Here is a 19,289-nt window from a genome sequence, read left to right on the forward strand (position 1 = left end):
CCTTTTCCTGAGGTGAGCGTGAGGCATACTCTGCTTTCATGTAGGGATCTGCAGGGCCCCAGCTCACAATGGGCCCTCTGTAAGGCTCCTCTGTTAGTGCAATGCTGAGAAGAGTAAAGGCCTCCATTCTGCTCTGCGCCAGGACTCGGTGATAAAACTCAGACCTCTGCTTACTACCTACTGTAGATGCATCGCACTGCAGAAAACCTGCTAACCTATTAGGAAGCGGCATACAAGTGCCTGCTTCATGTTCGGTGGGATGTTATTACAGGCCTCAATCTCTTTTTCCATGCTAATTCTCTTTTTTGGCGGCTCGGTAATCATATTTCTGCTGAGTCACATGAAATAAAAATCGAATATTAGTCCGTTAAGGACTAGGACTGTCAAGCAATTCAAATGAATAACAAATGGCACATACTGCATTTTGTTTCAGTCTCACTGACACATTTAACCACTAATCTCGCTTTGTTTGATTAATTGTGACGTTTAACGGGTGGGTAAACATATCTACTATTTGCAGCCTGTTTTATATAGTTGAGCTTTAAGAGGCACCAGAAGAAGTGCTTAGCTGAACCATACGGCATGCACCAGTAGCCATGCAAACCCACTGAGCAGCGCCAAGCAAATCCATTTACTTGCACGATCAATTTGAGCAGCACAGGCCTGCACTGTGTAGTGAGGGATTTAATGTAACACAGTCAGTTATGTCTAAAGTCAACGTAACTGATGCGACCATATATATGCATTAGGCTTGAGGTATAAATGCAGTCATTGTTTCAACTGATACCCACATATACTGTGCACTCACTGTTGCTCTTCCTCTCTGTCAGATATGTATAAATATTCCAAAGAAAGTGTTCCAATTTTTTGTTGTACAGTACATTCATACGGGTTTGATAACCGCAAAGCTCTTGAATCATAAATATGTGCTGGTATAGAAGTTCTCAAACGCCATATTCTCATGAGAATCGAAGACTGGAATTGCTTTTTGGGGACACTAAATGTTTAGCAAAAGCTAAAACTGTGTGCTTGTTAAAATAAATCACAAGTCTAAACACAAGTTACGTTATTGTAGATGAATACACTGTTTAATCAGGAACATCAAACAAAAGTTATCTCATCTTAGATTTTCCCTTTTGTCAATCCTAATTCCTGTCATTTTTCTGCAAAGAATGATAAATGAAAACATGAAAAAGAATTGTCAGATTTGTGCGTTGAAAAAGAATATTCACATTATTTTATACCCTAGAGGAAAATAAATTTGTCATTTTACCATTGTCAACTGCTAAACTGTTTTTATATATTAATAATCAGTATGTAACACTACAATTAATGACAATGAATAAATCTGAAGTGCTCAATCTATAAAATGAATGTCACACTAAATATTGATTGAATATTGAAATATTGATTGTAAAAAGATGTAAAGAAATATTTAAAAAGTAGAAGTAAACTTATGTCAGTACATGTCAATCGCTACAACAGAGGCAATAAACAATTGTGATTTCTAAAGTTTCTCGTATTTCAATCTTCTGTTGATGCTGTTACTGAGAGTTACCATGCATTCAATAAAATACAATAAACCACCGCTATGTATTAAGTTCACTACCAGAAAATTTGGCTCCACAATCAGACCACAACTCTTCTGTCCAAAAACACCCCAGAATTGTGTGGTGAGGTAAAAGTTTTTGGGTAATGGTACACCTACTAAGATTGATGTGTTTGAAATAAAAACAACTTCTGCACAGGATGGGGAAATGACATTACATGCAAATGAGGACAATTATATTTAGGAGCTTAGTCTGCTAGTTTCCCATATGCATGGAATTAAGGAAGGCACAGTGGTTTTCTAATACAGCCATGAGAAACCATTCACAAATGCACATATGAACCAGTCTTATGGATCCTAACCCTGCTGAAAAGACCAGAACAGGAGACCCCCAGAATATCTCATATTTTGGATACTGGTATCCCCACCCAGCTTTTTAACTAGCTTAACTAGATGGGCTTTGTTGGCCAAAAGTTCCCCCAGAAAGATCAGGGTAGTAAAACAGTTTTATCAGCTTAGTTTCACTAGCCCACTAGCTAGACCAGTACTGGTTCAGTACAATCAAGCATAAGTCAATCTGGACCAGCATGGAAATTCATTCCAGTCTTGGCTGGTCTTTTCAGCAGTGTATAGTTTTCAATATTTCACCGACTTTCCAAAAAGATAGTCCTTTATTGGCCCCTTTTTTCAAGTGTTTTAGTTTACATGCATTTTCAGTTCTGGTAGATGAAATGGACAGGAGTATCTAGATGGTCTGGCACCTTCATATGACAATAGCCCTGAGGAGACGGAAACACATCATCAGATCTCGTGGAATGGGGGGCTTGATCTCATTACCATCAAGGCGAAGGTAACGGAGACGTGGGCTGTTCTCATCAAGGTAATCATCAAGTGCACCAGATGGACAGATGTCAGAGCTATTCACACCTATGAAAATGACAGAAAAAAATATACATCTTACTGATAAAGTCACAAACATGCTGGTACAATACAATTAAGGGTTTTCTTGCTGTCAGTCAACAACTTAAGTAGTCTATAAAGGTTCTAACTAAGGGTAATTTCCAAAGGCTTCATAAGTCTTTAGAGCTTTATAGATAACCAAACAAGTATAGACTACAGTATCGCATGGTCGAAATGAAGTCACAAGTTTCAGATACAATCATTGTGCGATTTTTGTCCTGACCAAAGCAAAAATATGAACTGATACTTTTGAGACATGTCTGTATTAACTAATTCCTAAGTTTTAGAAGAAAAAAAAAAGAGTTATGGACTTACTCTTGATCTTATTGTGATCCAGATGCAGGTGCTCCAGGCCAGAAGAGATAACGGGCACTTCTGTGAGCTGGTTGTGAGAAAGCTGTAGATCCAGGATGCTGGAAAGGTTAAACACGTTTTTTGGGATACCTCCATTAGCCAGCTTATTGCGGTTGAGCCTGAGAGACGCCACTTTTGGAAGACCCTTGAAGTACTCAACCGGAATCTTCTCAATGTTGTTGCCATCCAAAAAGATCTGTGTAGTTGTGGGTGGTAGGCCGAGGGGCATGCTGTTTAGCTGATTCTTTGCTAAATTTATCTGGATCAAGTTGTTTAGGCCTTTCAGACTGGCCTCAGTCACTGCATCATCCTGAAGCTTGTTGCTTTGCAGATCCAGCAAGGTGAGATGGTCCATCCCAGAGAAGACACCGACTGGGATCTTTGAGATTCTGTTTCGGGACAGCCGTAACTGCTCTAATTTAACAGGCAGAGGAGATGGAATGGAACTCAGCAAGTTGTCTTCCATGTAGAGGTGTACAAGGTTAGACATAGCCTTAAGAGCATCAACCTCCAAGCCTTCACTTGTTATTTTGTTGCGGTTGAGGTTGATCCACCTAAGCTGTGTGGCATTGCGCAGAGCATCGGTTGAGAGGACATCAATGAGATTGTTCTGGAGGTACAGGTACCAGGTATAGGGAGGGATGACAGGAATGCGTTTCAGACCCTTGTTGTCACAGTAGACAGCGTTAGGGAAGCTTGGAGGGCAGTGGCACTCTTTAGGACATGCCTGGAGCTGAGACAGCATGTGCTCGTAGGGAACTTCATCAGAGTGGACTTGGCTGGCCAAAAGTAGGGCAACAAATGCAACCGTGAGCCACTCCATGACTAGGTTTAACCTAGAAAAACAGAGACAGAAAAAAGTAGCAAAATTAGCTGTTAATATTAAAACTATATAAATCTCAGAGATTAATTTAGAGACTTCATTTGAGTACTAAACAGGACTGTCACTAAAGTTCACAGGATTGGTACAAAAATTTTTGATGGGTTTCTCCCTTCAATGAGTTGGCCCCCTTGTCACAAGGTCTGGAACAATGTTCCTAGCCGTCCCCCGCCGTGCAAACCAACCTACAATTACCTGTGGATAAACCCTACAATGAAGTGGATAAACTCATTAACAAAAAATTAGGAACATCCTCTAGTTAAGATAACCATTCCATGTGTCTTCATCTTTTAAGTAGTAATCCTCTTAAACTCAGAATTTGCTGCCAGGTCAGCCTTAATTGACTTAAGCCTGGTGTAGTGCTACTCATGTCCATTCAGAAAACAGTTTCCTCTTGGACTCCGGCAAACATAAGGCTTCAGGTATGTCTGACTACTTCTAGAGAGAACCAGGTATAACAATCATGGCAATTTAACAACACCTGGCCCTCATGTTGCAATAAGGACACCTACACATTAGACATCCTATGGCCAGGTTCAATTTGTTGAATTCCCATTTGACCTTTAAACATTTATATCTGTGAAATGCACTTAGGACCTTCGTCTAATGTGTATGTGCCCTGATCCTCCCAATCAATTATTATGGATTTCCCTCAGAAGTTTATTTGCTGACATCCACATATTTCTCTTGGCTTAAATGTATCCTGTAAGGATAAAATACACAGCAAACAGAGAGAGAAAGCTCAAGAAATAAAATGTTAACACATATTCATAGCTGAGCTTTCTCTCTCATCTGGAATTGGTTTAAATTTTGGGTCCTGAGCTCTATAATAGACTGTCTGGAGATCATTTTCTATGGGCAGCGTTCTCACAGTACACCAGAGGAGATCAAATGGAGGCTCTGGGTATTGAACAGGTCAGGTGAAACCAGCTTCACCTGTAAAGATCTCTAAGTAAGAAAAATACTTTTAAATCATGACCACCGAACTGGCTTTGCAGAAAAACAGCAGATAGTACCCTCTTTAGTACCCTAAATTAAGCAGCATACTTCTATTTTAAACCAAGACAAAATTAACACGAAGCCATTAAGACTAAAGCAGATGTAAAAATGACTCATAGCTCAAAGTCTGCATTTCTGGAGGACTAGGCTTTCTACTATAGTGTAGATGAAACTGACAATACGCATCCCAAAATATTTCTAATGCACAGAATCATTGCACAAATGCTAGAGACCTACCTTTGTCTTCTTGGGGTTCTTCTACTGTATCTTTTGCTGTGGGTACAGATGTCTCAACTCTGAGCTATTTTGCCATCTCCTGCCCCTATTTGTAGTGTCAATGATATCTCATGATCCCTTCACAGACAGACACACTGGACACAACCTTAGCCAATCATAGGCTCTCGAGATCAAGAATCATAATCCTTTGGGGACGGACACTGGCGTGTTGGTCAAAGGAAGACATGGGCCTTGGCCCAGTTATAATTAGGCTAATACGGGCCTATATATTACTTTGGATCCTTCATCCTTTTCTTTATCGCCCCTCAACACCACCTGTCTCCTGTCTTTTGGGTAAACAAATGTCTCTATCAGACCACACGATCTATCTATCTATCTATCTATCTATCTATCTATCTATCTATCTATCTATCTATCTATCTATCTATCTATCTATCTATCTATCTATCTATCTATCTATCATTTACCATTTTGACTGGTAAATGACAGTTGGCCCACCTTATTTTTGTAGATGCCTACAGTTGCAAAATCAATAATGAAAAATTTACACTATTTAATGTGCACGATCTCCAAAACGCGTGAGCTGACATTTTTGTCCCCACGGGAGCACTAGTCTGGATTTAGAGGCGGATTTAAAGTTGGCACAGGTAGCTGACTGCCAAGTGCTGATTACTTCTCAATTCCACTGACGACAACAACACCTTACTGTGTCATTGTAATCCGCTGCAATGGGCTCCTCCAGTTGAGACCATTAGTAATCCAGTCTATTAGCATCTCGTGTCAAGGATGGTGCAGCTCTACGTTAGAACCAGTGGTCTAAGGGCAAAGAGTAAAAACACCAACCCAATCCAATTACAAAATTTAAAACCTATTATTCACAGGAATCTAAAAGAGCTCTAAACACAGAGTGTCAGGACATGACAAGAGGTCATTCTTAGGGCAGCAATTTGTATCTAGCTGCAAGATGTTTAAGTCTATTAAATTACTCTGTATCTTGGATATCTGTTTAACTTTATTTCAAAGATGACTTCAATACAAGCATACAAACTGCAATATCAATATACATCTAATACATAATATCAATAGGGAAATTTTAAAGACTTACTATACTCTATGAGTCTCTGAAACCAAGATCACACCACAAGACTAAACCTTGTCACACGTTTATGTGTGACTAGTCTGCGACAAAAGCCCCAGGTCAAAGCAGGTGCCAACTCTTTCAGTGTCTGCACATGTGAGACTAGACACGGCTTACACATTTCAGACTGGATTTTCTATCAGGTAAGTGCATTGTCTTGAGATTGTCTTGAGTAGCAGGGATTAAGTAATCACATCCGTTGCTTATGATCAAAATAGTCTAAACTGCATTGTGCTTTGTGCTTATGCTATATGTGCTAATGCTAATTGTTAAATATTTGAGAATATCCTCATGACAACTCAACACTTTTTGAAATCTGAGACTGTTAAACAATATTTGAACACCTTTGTGCTTAATTATTATCTTTAGTCAAATAATTTAGTAGCATATTTGACTGGAACAAGGATAAAATCCATCATAGATGTTAAAAAGAAATCATGTCTGAGAAATTACAATATGGTCAAGACAACTGCGGGACATTTATGCTTCACCTAAAAAGAAACACATGCTCTCATTTAATTTCCTGTTTGGGGCATTGTGTCTCAGGCAGTTATGTTACAACAAAATGCTGCGATTACTTACTTTGATATACATATTATTTAGAAAGAGCATCACTTAACTACAAAAAGATAATTAAAGTTGAAATAATTAATTGTGCACTGTAACAATGTTGCTTACACAAGCAACATCTGAGACTTTCCTTAAAAAAACATACAATGCTGTTCTGGAATCTGGCACAGCGATGACAGATAGTATTTTGATTTATACCATTTCAAAAAATACCAAGGTGCTATTTTTTTGGGTTACTTTTTTGGGGAATTTTTGCAGTTTCAATGTTAGCTGAGTGAATACCACTACAAAAGAAATACATATACATTTCAAGTTCGTGAGCCTGTAGAAGCTGGTTAGTAAAAAAAAAAAAAAATCAATTATAGTTAAAGGTTACACTTTATTTTTTACTTTATTTTAATTTGACATTCTGTTTACTATAAGTAACATTGCACCTACATGTCAACTACCTCTCAAAGTATTTGTTCAGTATTAGTAGACAGTAGGTGTTATGGTTAGTAGAATAAGTTGGCACGTACTTGCAAAGTTACTTATAATTTGTAGAATGTCTCTTGGTGGACCATCACATAAAGTGTTGGCAGATACTAAGCAGACAGTCTACTAATACTCTAATGAGAGTTAGATTACATGTAGGTGAAACATTACTTATAGTCAACAGAATCAAAGAGGACCATCAAAATAAAGTGTTACCCAATTAAATGAAATTATATGAAATTCATTATTTTATATGAAGATCTGCAGCAGAGGTGCAGAGAAACATAAAAATAAGGAAAATATTACGAAATTGAGTTTGAAATAACTCAATACTCCACAACAGAAAAAACATGAACCCCCTATACCCACCACCCACTTCCTTACTATATCACCACCACATATAAGAAAAAAAAAAAAATGAAAACATTACCTGCTCATCTCAGTCATAGAGCTGATTTTGGTTTGCGCAGGTGGAGTGTCTGTTTCTGTTTTTGGGGATGTAGTCAATCTCTTGGTCCGCCTGCTTTCGTCTCCAGTTTGAGTCCAGTCTGCAGTTTCTCCCTCTTTCTTTCTGGTCCGGACATGCATCAGAAGACACAGCCTTATTAGATTACTATTGTTAGCAGTGTAACTTCCCCAAGGCCAAACCTTTGACATCAGCTGGTGAGGTTGAAAAAGGGTGTGTGTGAATGTTTGACAGATACGTGTGGAGTTGTCTTTCCGCAAGCGTGCATTGGGAACTTATTTCTAGCACAGCACATTTTTCTCTTTTCTTACTCTCTTCTCTTTGTGCAGTAAGGGTCTGTGGCATCTCGGGAGTTGGGGGAACTTGGTAAATATGACACTCTCCGAACACTTGCAGGTGTCTTCGAGACATTTAGGTCTTTATTTTCAATAAACATATCTCATCTCCATCACTCACAACTTTGAGGGATCATTTACCCCATTGAACTAGGCCGCTCTGGGGCAATGCACATCATCAAGCTGTCATTTTGCACTGATGGAGACTCGTCCCAACCTGTGAAAGGTGGAATTAAGCTGGAATGCAAAAACTGGTGAAAATACAGGGTTAATCCAGCACTCTTGCCATATCCCAGTTTGTCTCTTTTTCTCTCTCCTTGAGTTGTGCATAGCTTCGCAATGAATGAAAGGGCAGTGTGTACTAACCAGGCGACATCTGTTTCAACATCTGGATCCTGTTGTAGACATTTCAAGATGGAGAAGAGAAAAATGGGATATAGGAGGTCTTTGATTTGGGTAGGACACTGATTAAAGTTCCATTGCATTATTAAAAAAGGAGTAAAACGTCCTATTGAAAGGATGCTATTGTCTTGAATAAAAGAGGATTCATGATTTCTGTTCTGAAGTATTTGGGACCATCAAATCTCACACATTCCCACACAATCAAAGCACACATGCACTTTCAGATCTCCAAATGTTTGGTCGTGCCTAAAATGCTCCACAAAAGTAGGTTTATTTTCTTTACACCAGCAATGTTTTATTCATGAATCAATTATTTTGAGTTCGGCCTATTCAATTAATTGGCTCGAATGTTTCACAAAATCAATCTGAACGATTCAATAACAAACCGGCCTTACCTATTTAGGGCTGCATTTCCAAAAAAACATTGTAAGCCTAAGTAGATTGTAGAAACCATTGGCACCAAGCAATTCTTAAGCCATTGTCTCAATATAATAACTTGATTTGGGTTTGGTGACTCAAAACATTTCTTTAAACAAACTGTTTGAAAGAACCAATTCACGGAAATAAGAACAAGAACACTCGCACAAAACATGACACAGCAACATTTTATTTTCATCATCTTTGCAATGCCATAGAAACAGTATAATATCAATGCACTTTGACTGTTAGGTTATGGAATTAAACATAAAATAAGACATTTAAATCAGCATGTAAATGCACCATCATTTTGTCATTTATCTTATTGTGAACTATTAATTTGTGCAAATTAACTCTTTTTGTGTTCCACTGGGAAAAAAATCATTTGGGTTTTCGAAAGACTGAGGGTGAGGATACTCGAAAACTGCATTTCATCATCAAAATCTGGAAAAGCCAAAGCAATCAAAATGTCCTTTTGGTCCTGCAAAATCAGCTTGTGGTGAACTTAAATGCTCAGGCTGCTATAAAGTGGCAAAGATATTTCAAATGAAAAGCCAGAACTGCTTATCCATCATCTGTTTCTAACACATGGACAAAATAACTCCCACAATGCCTCCCTGCAACTATCAGATGGTCACCCCAGACCCTCCATTCCTCTGGAATGCTGGGTTGTCTGCCTGCAATTCTACTGTTTTAAATTAAAACACTAATTTTTAGTGCTAGCTCAGACTTGTGCAGAAATATCTGTAGTAACTTTTGAAGTGCCTGTCATGAATGTGTGTTTCAGGATTGAGAGACAGATGGGAGCAGATGGTTGGAAGAGGTAAAGGGAAAGAATGGACCGAATGTTGGGCTATTTTATGATTCATCCAAGGTATGTCCTGAGCTGAGGAAGGGAATGAATGTTTACAACTAACTCAAACACTGGCCCTCGGTCTGAATATGCGAACATCCCAACTGCACATGGCCAAATGTTGAACTGGTGTAGAACTGCAAACTGAGCAGCTATTTTCAAGTAAAAGTGTTATAAGTACCAATAAATTTGTTCCACAGGGCTAAATTGTACTTGTTTAACGGCCATGTAAATTGTTTTGGTGGTTTTTGCTATAGTAGGCCTTGGTCACAGGTCAGTGAATAATACAGTCAAAGGATAATGTCAACATGGCATTAGCAGATAGTTGGCCATGTATTTATGTTACACACCGGCATACTTCATCAAGTTTGCCATAAAATTCAGTATACAAACTCTGACATTTTTGGTCATTTGATCATAGTCTGGGATTTACGGACACAAATATTACATATATCTTAAAACTACTTCAATAATCCTTACTAAAGCCCTTAATAGAATGATTTCGAAAGCAGTATTAACTTAAATGTTTACTGTCAGCGGATATGCCACAAAAATAACACCCTATTCTACCAAAGCCTTTTCATCTTACTATCACTATATTTATATTCACAGCCTATACTTCAGCTAGAGACATCAAGAGAACATGTTTCCTACAGGAAGTAGTTATGTTATCATGACTATATTGCAAATAGAACAAAACTCATTGAACTTTGTCCATCCATGAGTCTGGCTGAGTGGCCAGAAAGGATGAGGATTGAGGACAGATTCATACCAGAAGTTTCTTTCCATCCCAGACAGCAGGACTGAGAAAAGGAAATCATGAGTCAAGCTAGAAGATCGGCAATCAAGTTAAAAAGTAGCTTGCCTGTGCGTAAAGGAAGCTATTTTGTGTTTAGTATCTGTAGAGGATAGAATCAAGCCTAATTTTATTTAGACAAATGAAGATTGATGCCCTTATGCTTATGAATAATACGATTAATGACTTTACGAAGATGTATAATATCTACTGAAGATTTCCTGTGATGATGCTTTAGAGAATTCCCCATGATAAAATTAATTGGCAATTATTTAGTATTGACAATAAAATATTGTGGCTATATGTATCATATTATTTGAATATTGTGTATAATATTAATATATTTATTACATGCGATTTCATTGTAAGGATTGATACCATCAGTATCTCCCCACATATGTAAGAAATCTGGTTTATTTAATTAAAGATGAACAAACTGCTTTAGTATAAAAAAATAAAAAATAGAACAACAACAAATGAGGGAACTTACAACTTTTACAATAGTCTGCCAAAGTTACTGTAATCTTGTGGTTCAATGATTTGACTAACATTGTGGTGATGTGAAATGTTGTATTGAATACATCAACAAAAATGCTGTTTACCATAGAAGTGAAAGCAATTACAGTTACAAAATTAAGATGAACTGCATGCAGATACAGTAGAATATGGTATAAATGTTGGCAGTGTTCAGAAATTCAAGCTGCTAATAGTTTGCAATTAATACAACATTTTGGCACTGTAATTCCTCAGTTAAATAAAAAACAAAAAAACATATGATTTAGCTAACAGTTGGCTAAACCTCAGCAAATTCACACAATGTCCAGCAATATTTCATTTCAGTTTAGTGTTTCAGTTGAATTCTAGATAGCCTTCAACATCGCTGCACATTTAGCCATTTTATATACAAGTAGATATTTTTCATAACTTTCACTCTAAACAATCTAATTTCCTTACCGGCAGGCTTAATAATAATATGATTACAATTTTGAGCGATTAAGGTGTTTAACATGCGGAAATATTAAGATGCAGTTAAATGACATATAGTGCAACTTCTTATAGAGTGCACACTGGGATATTCACACTTTGCACAAATATGTCTCTCTATAGATACCTTGTCAAACTCAACTACTACTCTTCGTACAATATCATACAAGACTGATTTTTTATGTGCAAGATTTTCAAGATTCCGGACTATTGCTGCCCATTTTTCGTACAAACGTGTTCATCAACATTTCAGAGAGTAAATATTGTCGTCAACGTGCAAGTTACCAGATGTGGTTGCCAGGATCATGAATAAAGACGTGCAGATGTCAACCAGCGTCTCTAATAAGAGCAATAGCCTTAATTTGTTTGATGAACCCCTGGCGGGATGTGACCCTATTCAAAGATGATCTCTGAGGCCTGGCGTAGGCAGTTAGCCGTGTCATCTGGCATACTGCTGTGTGTTATGTTGTTTCCATCCAAGCGCAGGGTCCTCAGTCTTGAGTAGTTGACCGGGGAGCTGAATTTGCAGATGTTCGTCAGGTCAAACTCTGAAGAAAAAAAGAAAGAAGTAGAAATGGAGTAAAAACCATGCAAAATCTGTTTGCTTGATCAGAAGGAATACAGAGAAAGACTTACTGCTTATCTCGTTGACTTGCAGGTACAGGTGCTCGAGCAATTCGTTGACCTCCGGAATGGTCTTCAGCTTGTTGAAAGCCAGGTCGAGCTCAAGGAGAGAGGACACGTTGAACACACCAGCAGGGATTCCTGAGTCCACCAGCTTGTTGTGGGAGACGCGCAGATACTGCAGGAGCGGCAGCTTGGCCAGGTAGCCACCGGGGATGCTGTCGATTTCGTTATTGTCGGCGTAGAGCATCAAAAGCGAAGCTGGAACTCCCGAGGGAAGTTTCTTGAGCTTGTTCTCGCTCACGTCCAGCAGAACGAGGGACTTGAGGCTTTTGAAGGCACCTGTGATGCTCTCAGTAGTCAGCTTGTTCTTGGACAGGTGAAGGCTGGTCAGGTTTTCCATCCCAGACAAGGTGTTAGCGGGGAACGAGCTTAGCTGGTTGGCAACCAGTTTCAACTCATCCAGAGACTTCGTAAGAAGACCAGGGGGTTTGGTCAGCTTGTTATGACTGAAGAGGAGCTTCTCCAAGCTGCCCAGTTTATCAATGGTACCAGCCTGGATCTTTTCGCTGGTGATGTTGTTGTTGTCGAGGACGAGCCAGCGAAGGTCGGTGACGTTATCGAACACGCCAGCCTTGATCTCCTCAATTAAGTTGTTCTGTAGGTAGAGGTATTTGATTCCAGTTGGCACGATGGGAATGAACTTCAAGTTGCGCTCGTTGCAGTACATAGCTGTGGGGAAGTTGGGGGGACATTCGCACTCCTGGGCACAATTGGCAGTTGATGCCCCCTCCTGTGGTGCGTAGGGCATGGAGTATTCGTCTTCGTAATCGTACTGACCCAAACTCTGACATACCAGTCCAGCCAATAAGAAGGAGCCCAGAGCAAACATGGCTGCACAACTTAGATGAATCGAACCTGAAGAGAAGAGAAGAGAAGAGAAGAGAAGAGAAGAGAAGAGAAGAGAAGAGAAGAGAAGAGAAGAGAAGAGAAGAGAAGAGAAGAGAAGAGAAGAGAAGGTTTTTTTGGTTATATAATATTACGTGAAAAAATTTGTAAGAACAACAGAATTTTCTACTGTGAACCTCAGACATAAACTAAAACCAGAGACATTCTTCTAATGGAAATTGATGACTTCATCCTCAAGAGTGCAAAAAGGCCCAGACAGCCGTTCCTCCCCACACAAATTAGACGCACATTTCTTATGTGCAGATCCAAGTTCATCTCAAGTTACATTAACGTTACCTCATACCTATATCTTCCTCTGTCTTTGCGTGCTATTCTGAATTATAATTGAATTGTAAATTAACAATGCAAGAGTACTGTTTATAATATTGGCTAATAAAACAATATTTCATGAAGGTTAAAAGAAGAATAACTTGCAGCAGGTGTCACGCACGGAGTTTTGCAAACACAGTATTTGTGTCAAAACAATTCGTAGCAGGAAAATGCCAAATTAAATCCAGTACTGCAAAACCTCTCTCTGTTTAAGCACAACATACAAATTCATGCATGCTTAACAATTCTCTTCTACCAGCTCATGCATTCATAAATCATCAAACTGAATTATTTAGAACAACTTAATATAATGATTTAACTAAAATGTACTTGATAGAACTGGAAGCATCTCAAACTTTACCAAGCCGAGTATCCGCAATATGTTCATCCACCCCAGAAAATCTGCCAAGCAGATTTCTGATAATCTCATCCAGACAGATCAAAAGCGAGCATGAGCATTCAGATGCTAGATATCCTTACCTTCCTGCTTCTCTCTCTTTGTACGACTTCAGGTAGAGTTGTGTGCGGCCCGAGGACTCTGGAGAGAAAGAGTAAGGGAGGGAGAGAGCAGACAGCAAGAGAGAGAGAGAGAGAGAGAGAGAGAGAGAGAGAGAGAGAGAGAGAGAGAGAGAGAGAGAGAGAGAGAGAGAGAGAGAGAGAGAGAGAGAGAGAGAGAGAGAGAGAGAGAGAGAGAGAGAGAGAGAGAGAGAGACACTCAAGCCAGACCTTAGTCGCCCAAGATTGATAGAAAACAGAAGTCATGCGGTTCTAGTGTGTAGAAGTCTGCAGTTGTTCACCGTGGCACATATGGATTCTAACAAGGTTCAGGTGTAGCAAAGCAGCTTGGGACATGTAGTCCTTCACGGGACAAAGAAGGGAGCAACGACTCACTGGGGAGGGTTTGCAAAATATATATATATACCTGTATAGCTGCCACACACACACACACACACTTTTCCAAGCCATCCTTTCCAAACAATCCCCAAAAAACAATTCAACTATTGTGTGAGTCGCAAACAAGCCAACAAACACCTCGACCACTGGTTCCGTCATAGCCAATGCTAAGCATTTCTCATAAAAAATAAATATTCTTAATAAAACAAAGGTTAACGAAACTATTTGGAAATTCGCCTAGAAAAAAAGTTGGCTACTTGAAATGACAGCTGTCTGCTATTAGACTATAGGCTGTAAAGAAGACTTGGAAAAATTGACCAAATAAGAAGGTAGTGGGCCAAACCAGTCTTACATAACTGTGTTGTCTGTCTTCAGCATCTGAACGGAGAGTGTATCCAATTCTTAACAGCTGGTAGACTATATATCATCAAACAGTGTGCCATCTTTTAATCTTAAACCTCATAAAAGCCAGACGGCTTCTGTCTGGCTGTAGTCATAGACCTCTGTGATGGGCAGCTCGCACACAGCGGTGGACTGGCACTCATGAGGGATCCAGGAGACGGAGATGATTGCAGGTCAGTTTGGCTTTAATAGCACACGCTGGCTTTTAGGAATGCAGTAAATCCAGAAAACCAGATGAGAGGTCGGTCCTGTAAACCTTGTGTTTATCAGAGGTGATGAGATTATGTATTGTCTTAGATTACTGCAAAGTCAATAAAGATTATCAAGATAAAATCAGCACACCAAATGTCAAATAAATTATAATAAAATGAAAGAATTGTCATTCTATTATTATAATTATTAAATATTAAATTGATGAATCATACAGGACAAAAGCTCTACATGGTCACCATTTTACTACCCACAACAATTCATTTGTACAAAAATAAAATATATATCAATAAAGTCAAATAAATTAAAATGTTAAAAGAATAATTCACAAATTTGTAAACTTGGTTATCATATTACTAAAATAAAAATAAATGAGGGGTTCAATAAAATAAAATAAAATAAAAACATAAATCATGTAGGGTCCATTGCCATCATTTAAAATAAATAAATAAAAAGTATAAAATTATTATATACAATTATAATAATGGTCATAATTTTACTAAAAATAAAAAATGATGGGAGAATAGAAACAAGAGATTGAGAGTCAAATACAACAAACACTAGTTACACACTTTCACACAATGGCATGTTATAGCATGTGCGGTGACTGAGGCCACAGATCAGATGCAGTTGAATGGTCTTAAATTGCTCTGCTCTGACAGTGCCCATGCCTGTCAACAGCGCTGTGACCTTATCACCCGCTCCTCATCTGTCATGTCCCCTGGAGGTCATCGCTCCACTCATCTGTCAGGCCTCAGGGCAAGAGCTCATGTTTGGACATCGTGTATGAAGTTATGTAGCAGGGGCAGGTCAAGGCAAACCTGTGCAGCTGTACCTGATGCAGGTATGCAAGACTTGCAATTGCTCTCAAACCATGTAAAAATGCTACATCTGCAGGGTGACTGAAAAGATCTGCTGCAGAAGCACAGAAGCACTTTGTTAACGATCTGGGCATATTGCTTACCGCATTCTGGAATGCCACTTCAAACTCTCCCCTATAATCAGTCATTTGACAGGTAATTTATTAAATGCTCAGTTAACTGGTGGTAATTATCTTTTTTTTTATACACAAGTGTTATTTTAGTATCACTGAGATACAATTTATAAAAACAAATTCATGAAGTATGAAAAAAAAATATATATATAAATTATTTTTATTTAAAATGTATTTATTTATTAAAATGTATTTGTTTATTCATAATTTGAATTTGTTTTTACTTTTATATTTTCATTTTAAAGCTTTGGTAATTTTGTTGCGTGTTTTTGTTGTTTTTATTAGTTTAAAAAAATGTCTACATAGTTTTTATTATTTTTTAGTTTAGTTTTTTTTTGTTATTTATGTACATCAAGTTCAACTAAATGAAGAGGCTTTTTCTAATTTTTTTCTAATTTTAGGTCAGGTGTTATTTATTATTTATTTCAGTTAGAATTTATCTTATTTGTTTGTTTATAAGTTTTAGTTAACAATAACCCTGAAATGCACTGTATTTAAACAGATGTAGTTTTATTGTAAAATAGTGTTTTGTATGAATATTGAATATTGTAATATTGAATACTGAAGAAGTATGAATATTGCCCCATGATTTATAGGGACAAGGTCATTCCCACAACCATCATATTTGTTTGGATTTTTTGGATTTGATTGTTGTTAATGTGTATTCTATAACATTATATATTGTTTACGACATTAATTGAACTGTCAAATATACAGTTACCAACCTATAACATTGTCACAATTTTTCTGTTTTGGAGAAAAATTCTGACAAATACAGCTGGCAGTTTTATGGTACAACTGTATTTACTTGACCACAAAGCCAGTGTCCAAGCCTGACTATTTCCAGCCCGACTTGAGCAATGACGTGAAGTCATTTGTATAATACAGTAAGTATTCTGTTGTCCAGCTGTGTTCTCTCTGTCTCTCCTGTCTGGACACATGGAAAATGAGAAGCTCAGCATCCTGAAGATCACTGGAAAGATTCTCGACCCACTCTGAAGTGTTTACTGGGAGATTTGTCTCCTTGACGATTTCAGTTGAGTATCATCATTTCCTCTTTTCATCTCACCTACATGAGTTTACAGTGACGTTATATTCCTTCGGTCTTACGCACAGGAAAGTCTACAACCTCAGCTTGGTTTCTGACAGCGCCAGACACTTCCAGTCAAGTTTCCTAATGTCCAACCATTTTCCTGGCCTGGACGCTTTGGAGACAGACCGACTAAATTAAACCACCTAATGAATGTTGATTCTTCAGATCCTCTCCTTGGTTTAAGGCGTTATTTCTACCTGACCAGACATTTGCAAATGACTTTCACTGGCAAAAACGAATGCTATCAGGTTGCTTCAGTCATACTAACCAACAGTTTTTTTTTTTTTTTGCCAGCTGAGTCAGGATACTCATTTTATTATATCTGAGGAGTACCTCATATGGTTCCCATTTCAATGCATGTCTTTGTTTAGCCACACACAATTCACATTGGTTTCAAAAATTGCAGAGAGAGCTGACTAAGAAAACATAAGAAAACACTGTAAAACGTGGCAGGGTGGCTTATGTTTACAGTAGCAAAACAGTGAGTTCATAAACCTTGGTCAACCTTACTCACTATATCTTTGAGATTATGCTAATTTAAGAAATCATGCTATCTAACATTACTTTTAAAGGAATGCATTACATTAACTAATTATTTAGCGTAACTAACGCCTGTTCAGAAATGGAAACATCTCAAACAAACCAGCTGTGCTGCCATTCTCACAGAAGAATAGGACGTGGGGGAAGAAAGTCTTCAAATCCAACAACAAATGTAACATGTTTATCTAAAGTCATTTTGCTTATTAGTAAATGCATTGGTTAATAAAATGAGATTAAATACATAAAGTGTATTTGTTTAATGTAACATTTAATGAATGCAAGTTTGCGTAATATTCTGAGTTGGCATTTTACCGTTTTTATTCATTTTGAGGAATATTTAATCTGTTTTTTTTGTCCAAGTGAGTAAATGCATGCTCACATTTAGTCTTCTTGAACTACAATAACCCATCATGTTCACACAGCGCACACAACGCCTCTGCAGTCTGCACTTCAGATTTCTCTCAACATGAGGACAGGAAAGCTGTCAGTCAATAAATGGAAAAGCAACCTATTTAACTATCAATTTCAAACAAATCAATTGTGAGCTCTGATTTTCTCTCAAATCCGATTGATTTGAGGCATGAATCAAAAATATATTACAATGTTTTAGTAAAAATATATGTAGGTAATTATACTGCTGATTAATAATGTGCATTTTATAGGAAAAAAATAAAATAATAAAGAAATAAATCTGTGATAATTCAAGCATGTAAATGATGTCTTGATTATTTTAAACAAGATTTCAACTAGTCTTATTGCATTTTACTTTTTTAACACATTTGAATCTACTTGGCTGTACTGTATATTTGCTTTGAAATACATTAAAAAGTAATGCAATATAATATTGCCAAATGCTGAAAAGGTCTGAATAAACAGATAATATATTAAAATATGTATCAATAAATATTAATATATATATAGGCTATATAGCCAACATTATGAACCCAGTGTGAAGTAGAGCTGAGTTATAAAACTTAAATATATGTAACATTTTTAAACATTTTGTAAGTGTGTGTGTTTGTTAGACCTATATATATTATAGGCCAGTAGGGTTAGGTTTAGGCTATATAACTCTCTATGCACGTATTATTTAAATTGTATACAGTTATAACAGTTATACAATTTAGCACTATGACACACTGGTTGTGTGTTTGGGGCAAATTACTATAAAATGTCTTAGCTGGTGCTGTTCTAGATCAATATGTTAACCTTGTAAAATCCCTCCTATCACCTCTTTCCTCTTAATTAGAGGCTTTTTAGGCAGACGCAGTTTACACACAAATAGTCGAGTGTTGGGTGAACAAATACACCTCAGACACCTCCGTACGGCCACAAACAGACTCAGCGCTGAGCCTCACATTGGCAAACAAACACACACACACACGGTAGCGCATGTGCCACGGGGTGGCTGCAAGGGTAAGTTTAGACTTCAGTATATCCACTTAATATAATACCAGCAAGCTAGTTAAGATGTCAGAGCTCACACACGTGCATGTTGTAGGCATGTGAGACCGAGAGCTCACCAAAGCTCGCACAGACACAAGGCTTCACCAGTGCAGTGCACTGCACTACGCAATAAGCGTTTCCCATTCTGAGAATGACGTCACTTCTGTCATTATCATCAGCTCTAATTGTGACAGGATTCACAACTCTACAAACAGAACTTATGACATCCCTTTTAGTGCTGTCAGTTTTATGAAAATAATTAACGCTGATTAAGCTCATAGGCTACTTCTTTTTTTTAATGAAACAATTTCAGCTTTATATTTCACTATGTGACTTTTTATTATGGTATTTAGATTTTTTGGTAGCCTATATAAGCTACTATTAAAGTATTTAT

General features: G+C 37.7%; 2 protein-coding genes across 6 annotated transcripts; both read right to left on the bottom strand.

The window, feature by feature from the left end:
* Positions 1 to 1,055: 1,055 nt before the first annotated feature.
* On the bottom strand, positions 1,056 to 7,728 carry kera (keratocan). Of its 2 annotated transcripts, none has more exons than XM_079622381.1 (3): positions 4,980 to 5,590; positions 2,825 to 3,699; positions 1,056 to 2,476 (listed from the first exon to the last, which is right to left on the bottom strand). In XM_079622381.1, the coding sequence occupies exons 2-3, from the start codon at positions 3,684 to 3,686 to the stop codon at positions 2,313 to 2,315; spliced, it is 1,026 nt and encodes a 341-aa protein (XP_079478507.1). In that variant the 5' UTR covers positions 3,687 to 3,699; positions 4,980 to 5,590; the 3' UTR covers positions 1,056 to 2,312. The 2 variants fall into 2 exon arrangements, with proteins under 2 accessions (XP_079478507.1, XP_079478506.1); XM_079622380.1 differs by lacking the exon at positions 4,980 to 5,590 and adding an exon at positions 7,592 to 7,728 and having other exon boundaries at positions 1,064 to 2,476.
* Positions 7,729 to 10,828: 3,100 nt separating this feature from the next.
* Positions 10,829 to 14,106, bottom strand: lum (lumican). 4 transcript variants are annotated; one of them, XR_013798783.1, is made up of 4 exons: positions 13,797 to 14,106; positions 12,051 to 12,956; positions 10,917 to 11,962; positions 10,829 to 10,866 (listed from the first exon to the last, which is right to left on the bottom strand). XR_013798783.1 is itself a non-coding variant. In XM_079622382.1 (3 exons), the coding sequence occupies exons 2-3, from the start codon at positions 12,928 to 12,930 to the stop codon at positions 11,808 to 11,810; spliced, it is 1,035 nt and encodes a 344-aa protein (XP_079478508.1). In that variant the 5' UTR covers positions 12,931 to 12,956; positions 13,797 to 14,106; the 3' UTR covers positions 10,829 to 11,807. The 4 variants fall into 4 exon arrangements, 2 of the variants coding, with proteins under 2 accessions (XP_079478508.1, XP_079478509.1); XR_013798784.1 differs by having other exon boundaries at positions 13,678 to 13,802; XM_079622382.1 differs by having other exon boundaries at positions 10,829 to 11,962.
* Positions 14,107 to 19,289: the final 5,183 nt, after the last annotated feature.

The sequence above is a fragment of the Phoxinus phoxinus genome (assembly GCF_949152265.1).
Source record: "Phoxinus phoxinus genome assembly, chromosome: 9".
NCBI lineage: Eukaryota > Metazoa > Chordata > Actinopteri > Cypriniformes > Leuciscidae > Phoxinus > Phoxinus phoxinus.

Bases quoted from the DNA above. Each gene is read 5' to 3' on its own strand.
- lum (XM_079622382.1), bottom strand. From the start codon at position 12,930: ATGTTTGCTCTGGGCTCCTTCTTATTGGCTGGACTGGTATGTCAGAGT. The intron at 11,963-12,050 runs GTAAGTCTTTCT...TTTTTTCTTCAG, and splicing joins GCAAGTCAACGAGATAAGCA to AGTTTGACCTGACGAACATC.
- kera (XM_079622380.1), bottom strand. The intron at 2,477-2,824 runs GTAAGTCCATAA...TCATTTTCATAG, and splicing joins GGATCACAATAAGATCAAGA to GTGTGAATAGCTCTGACATC.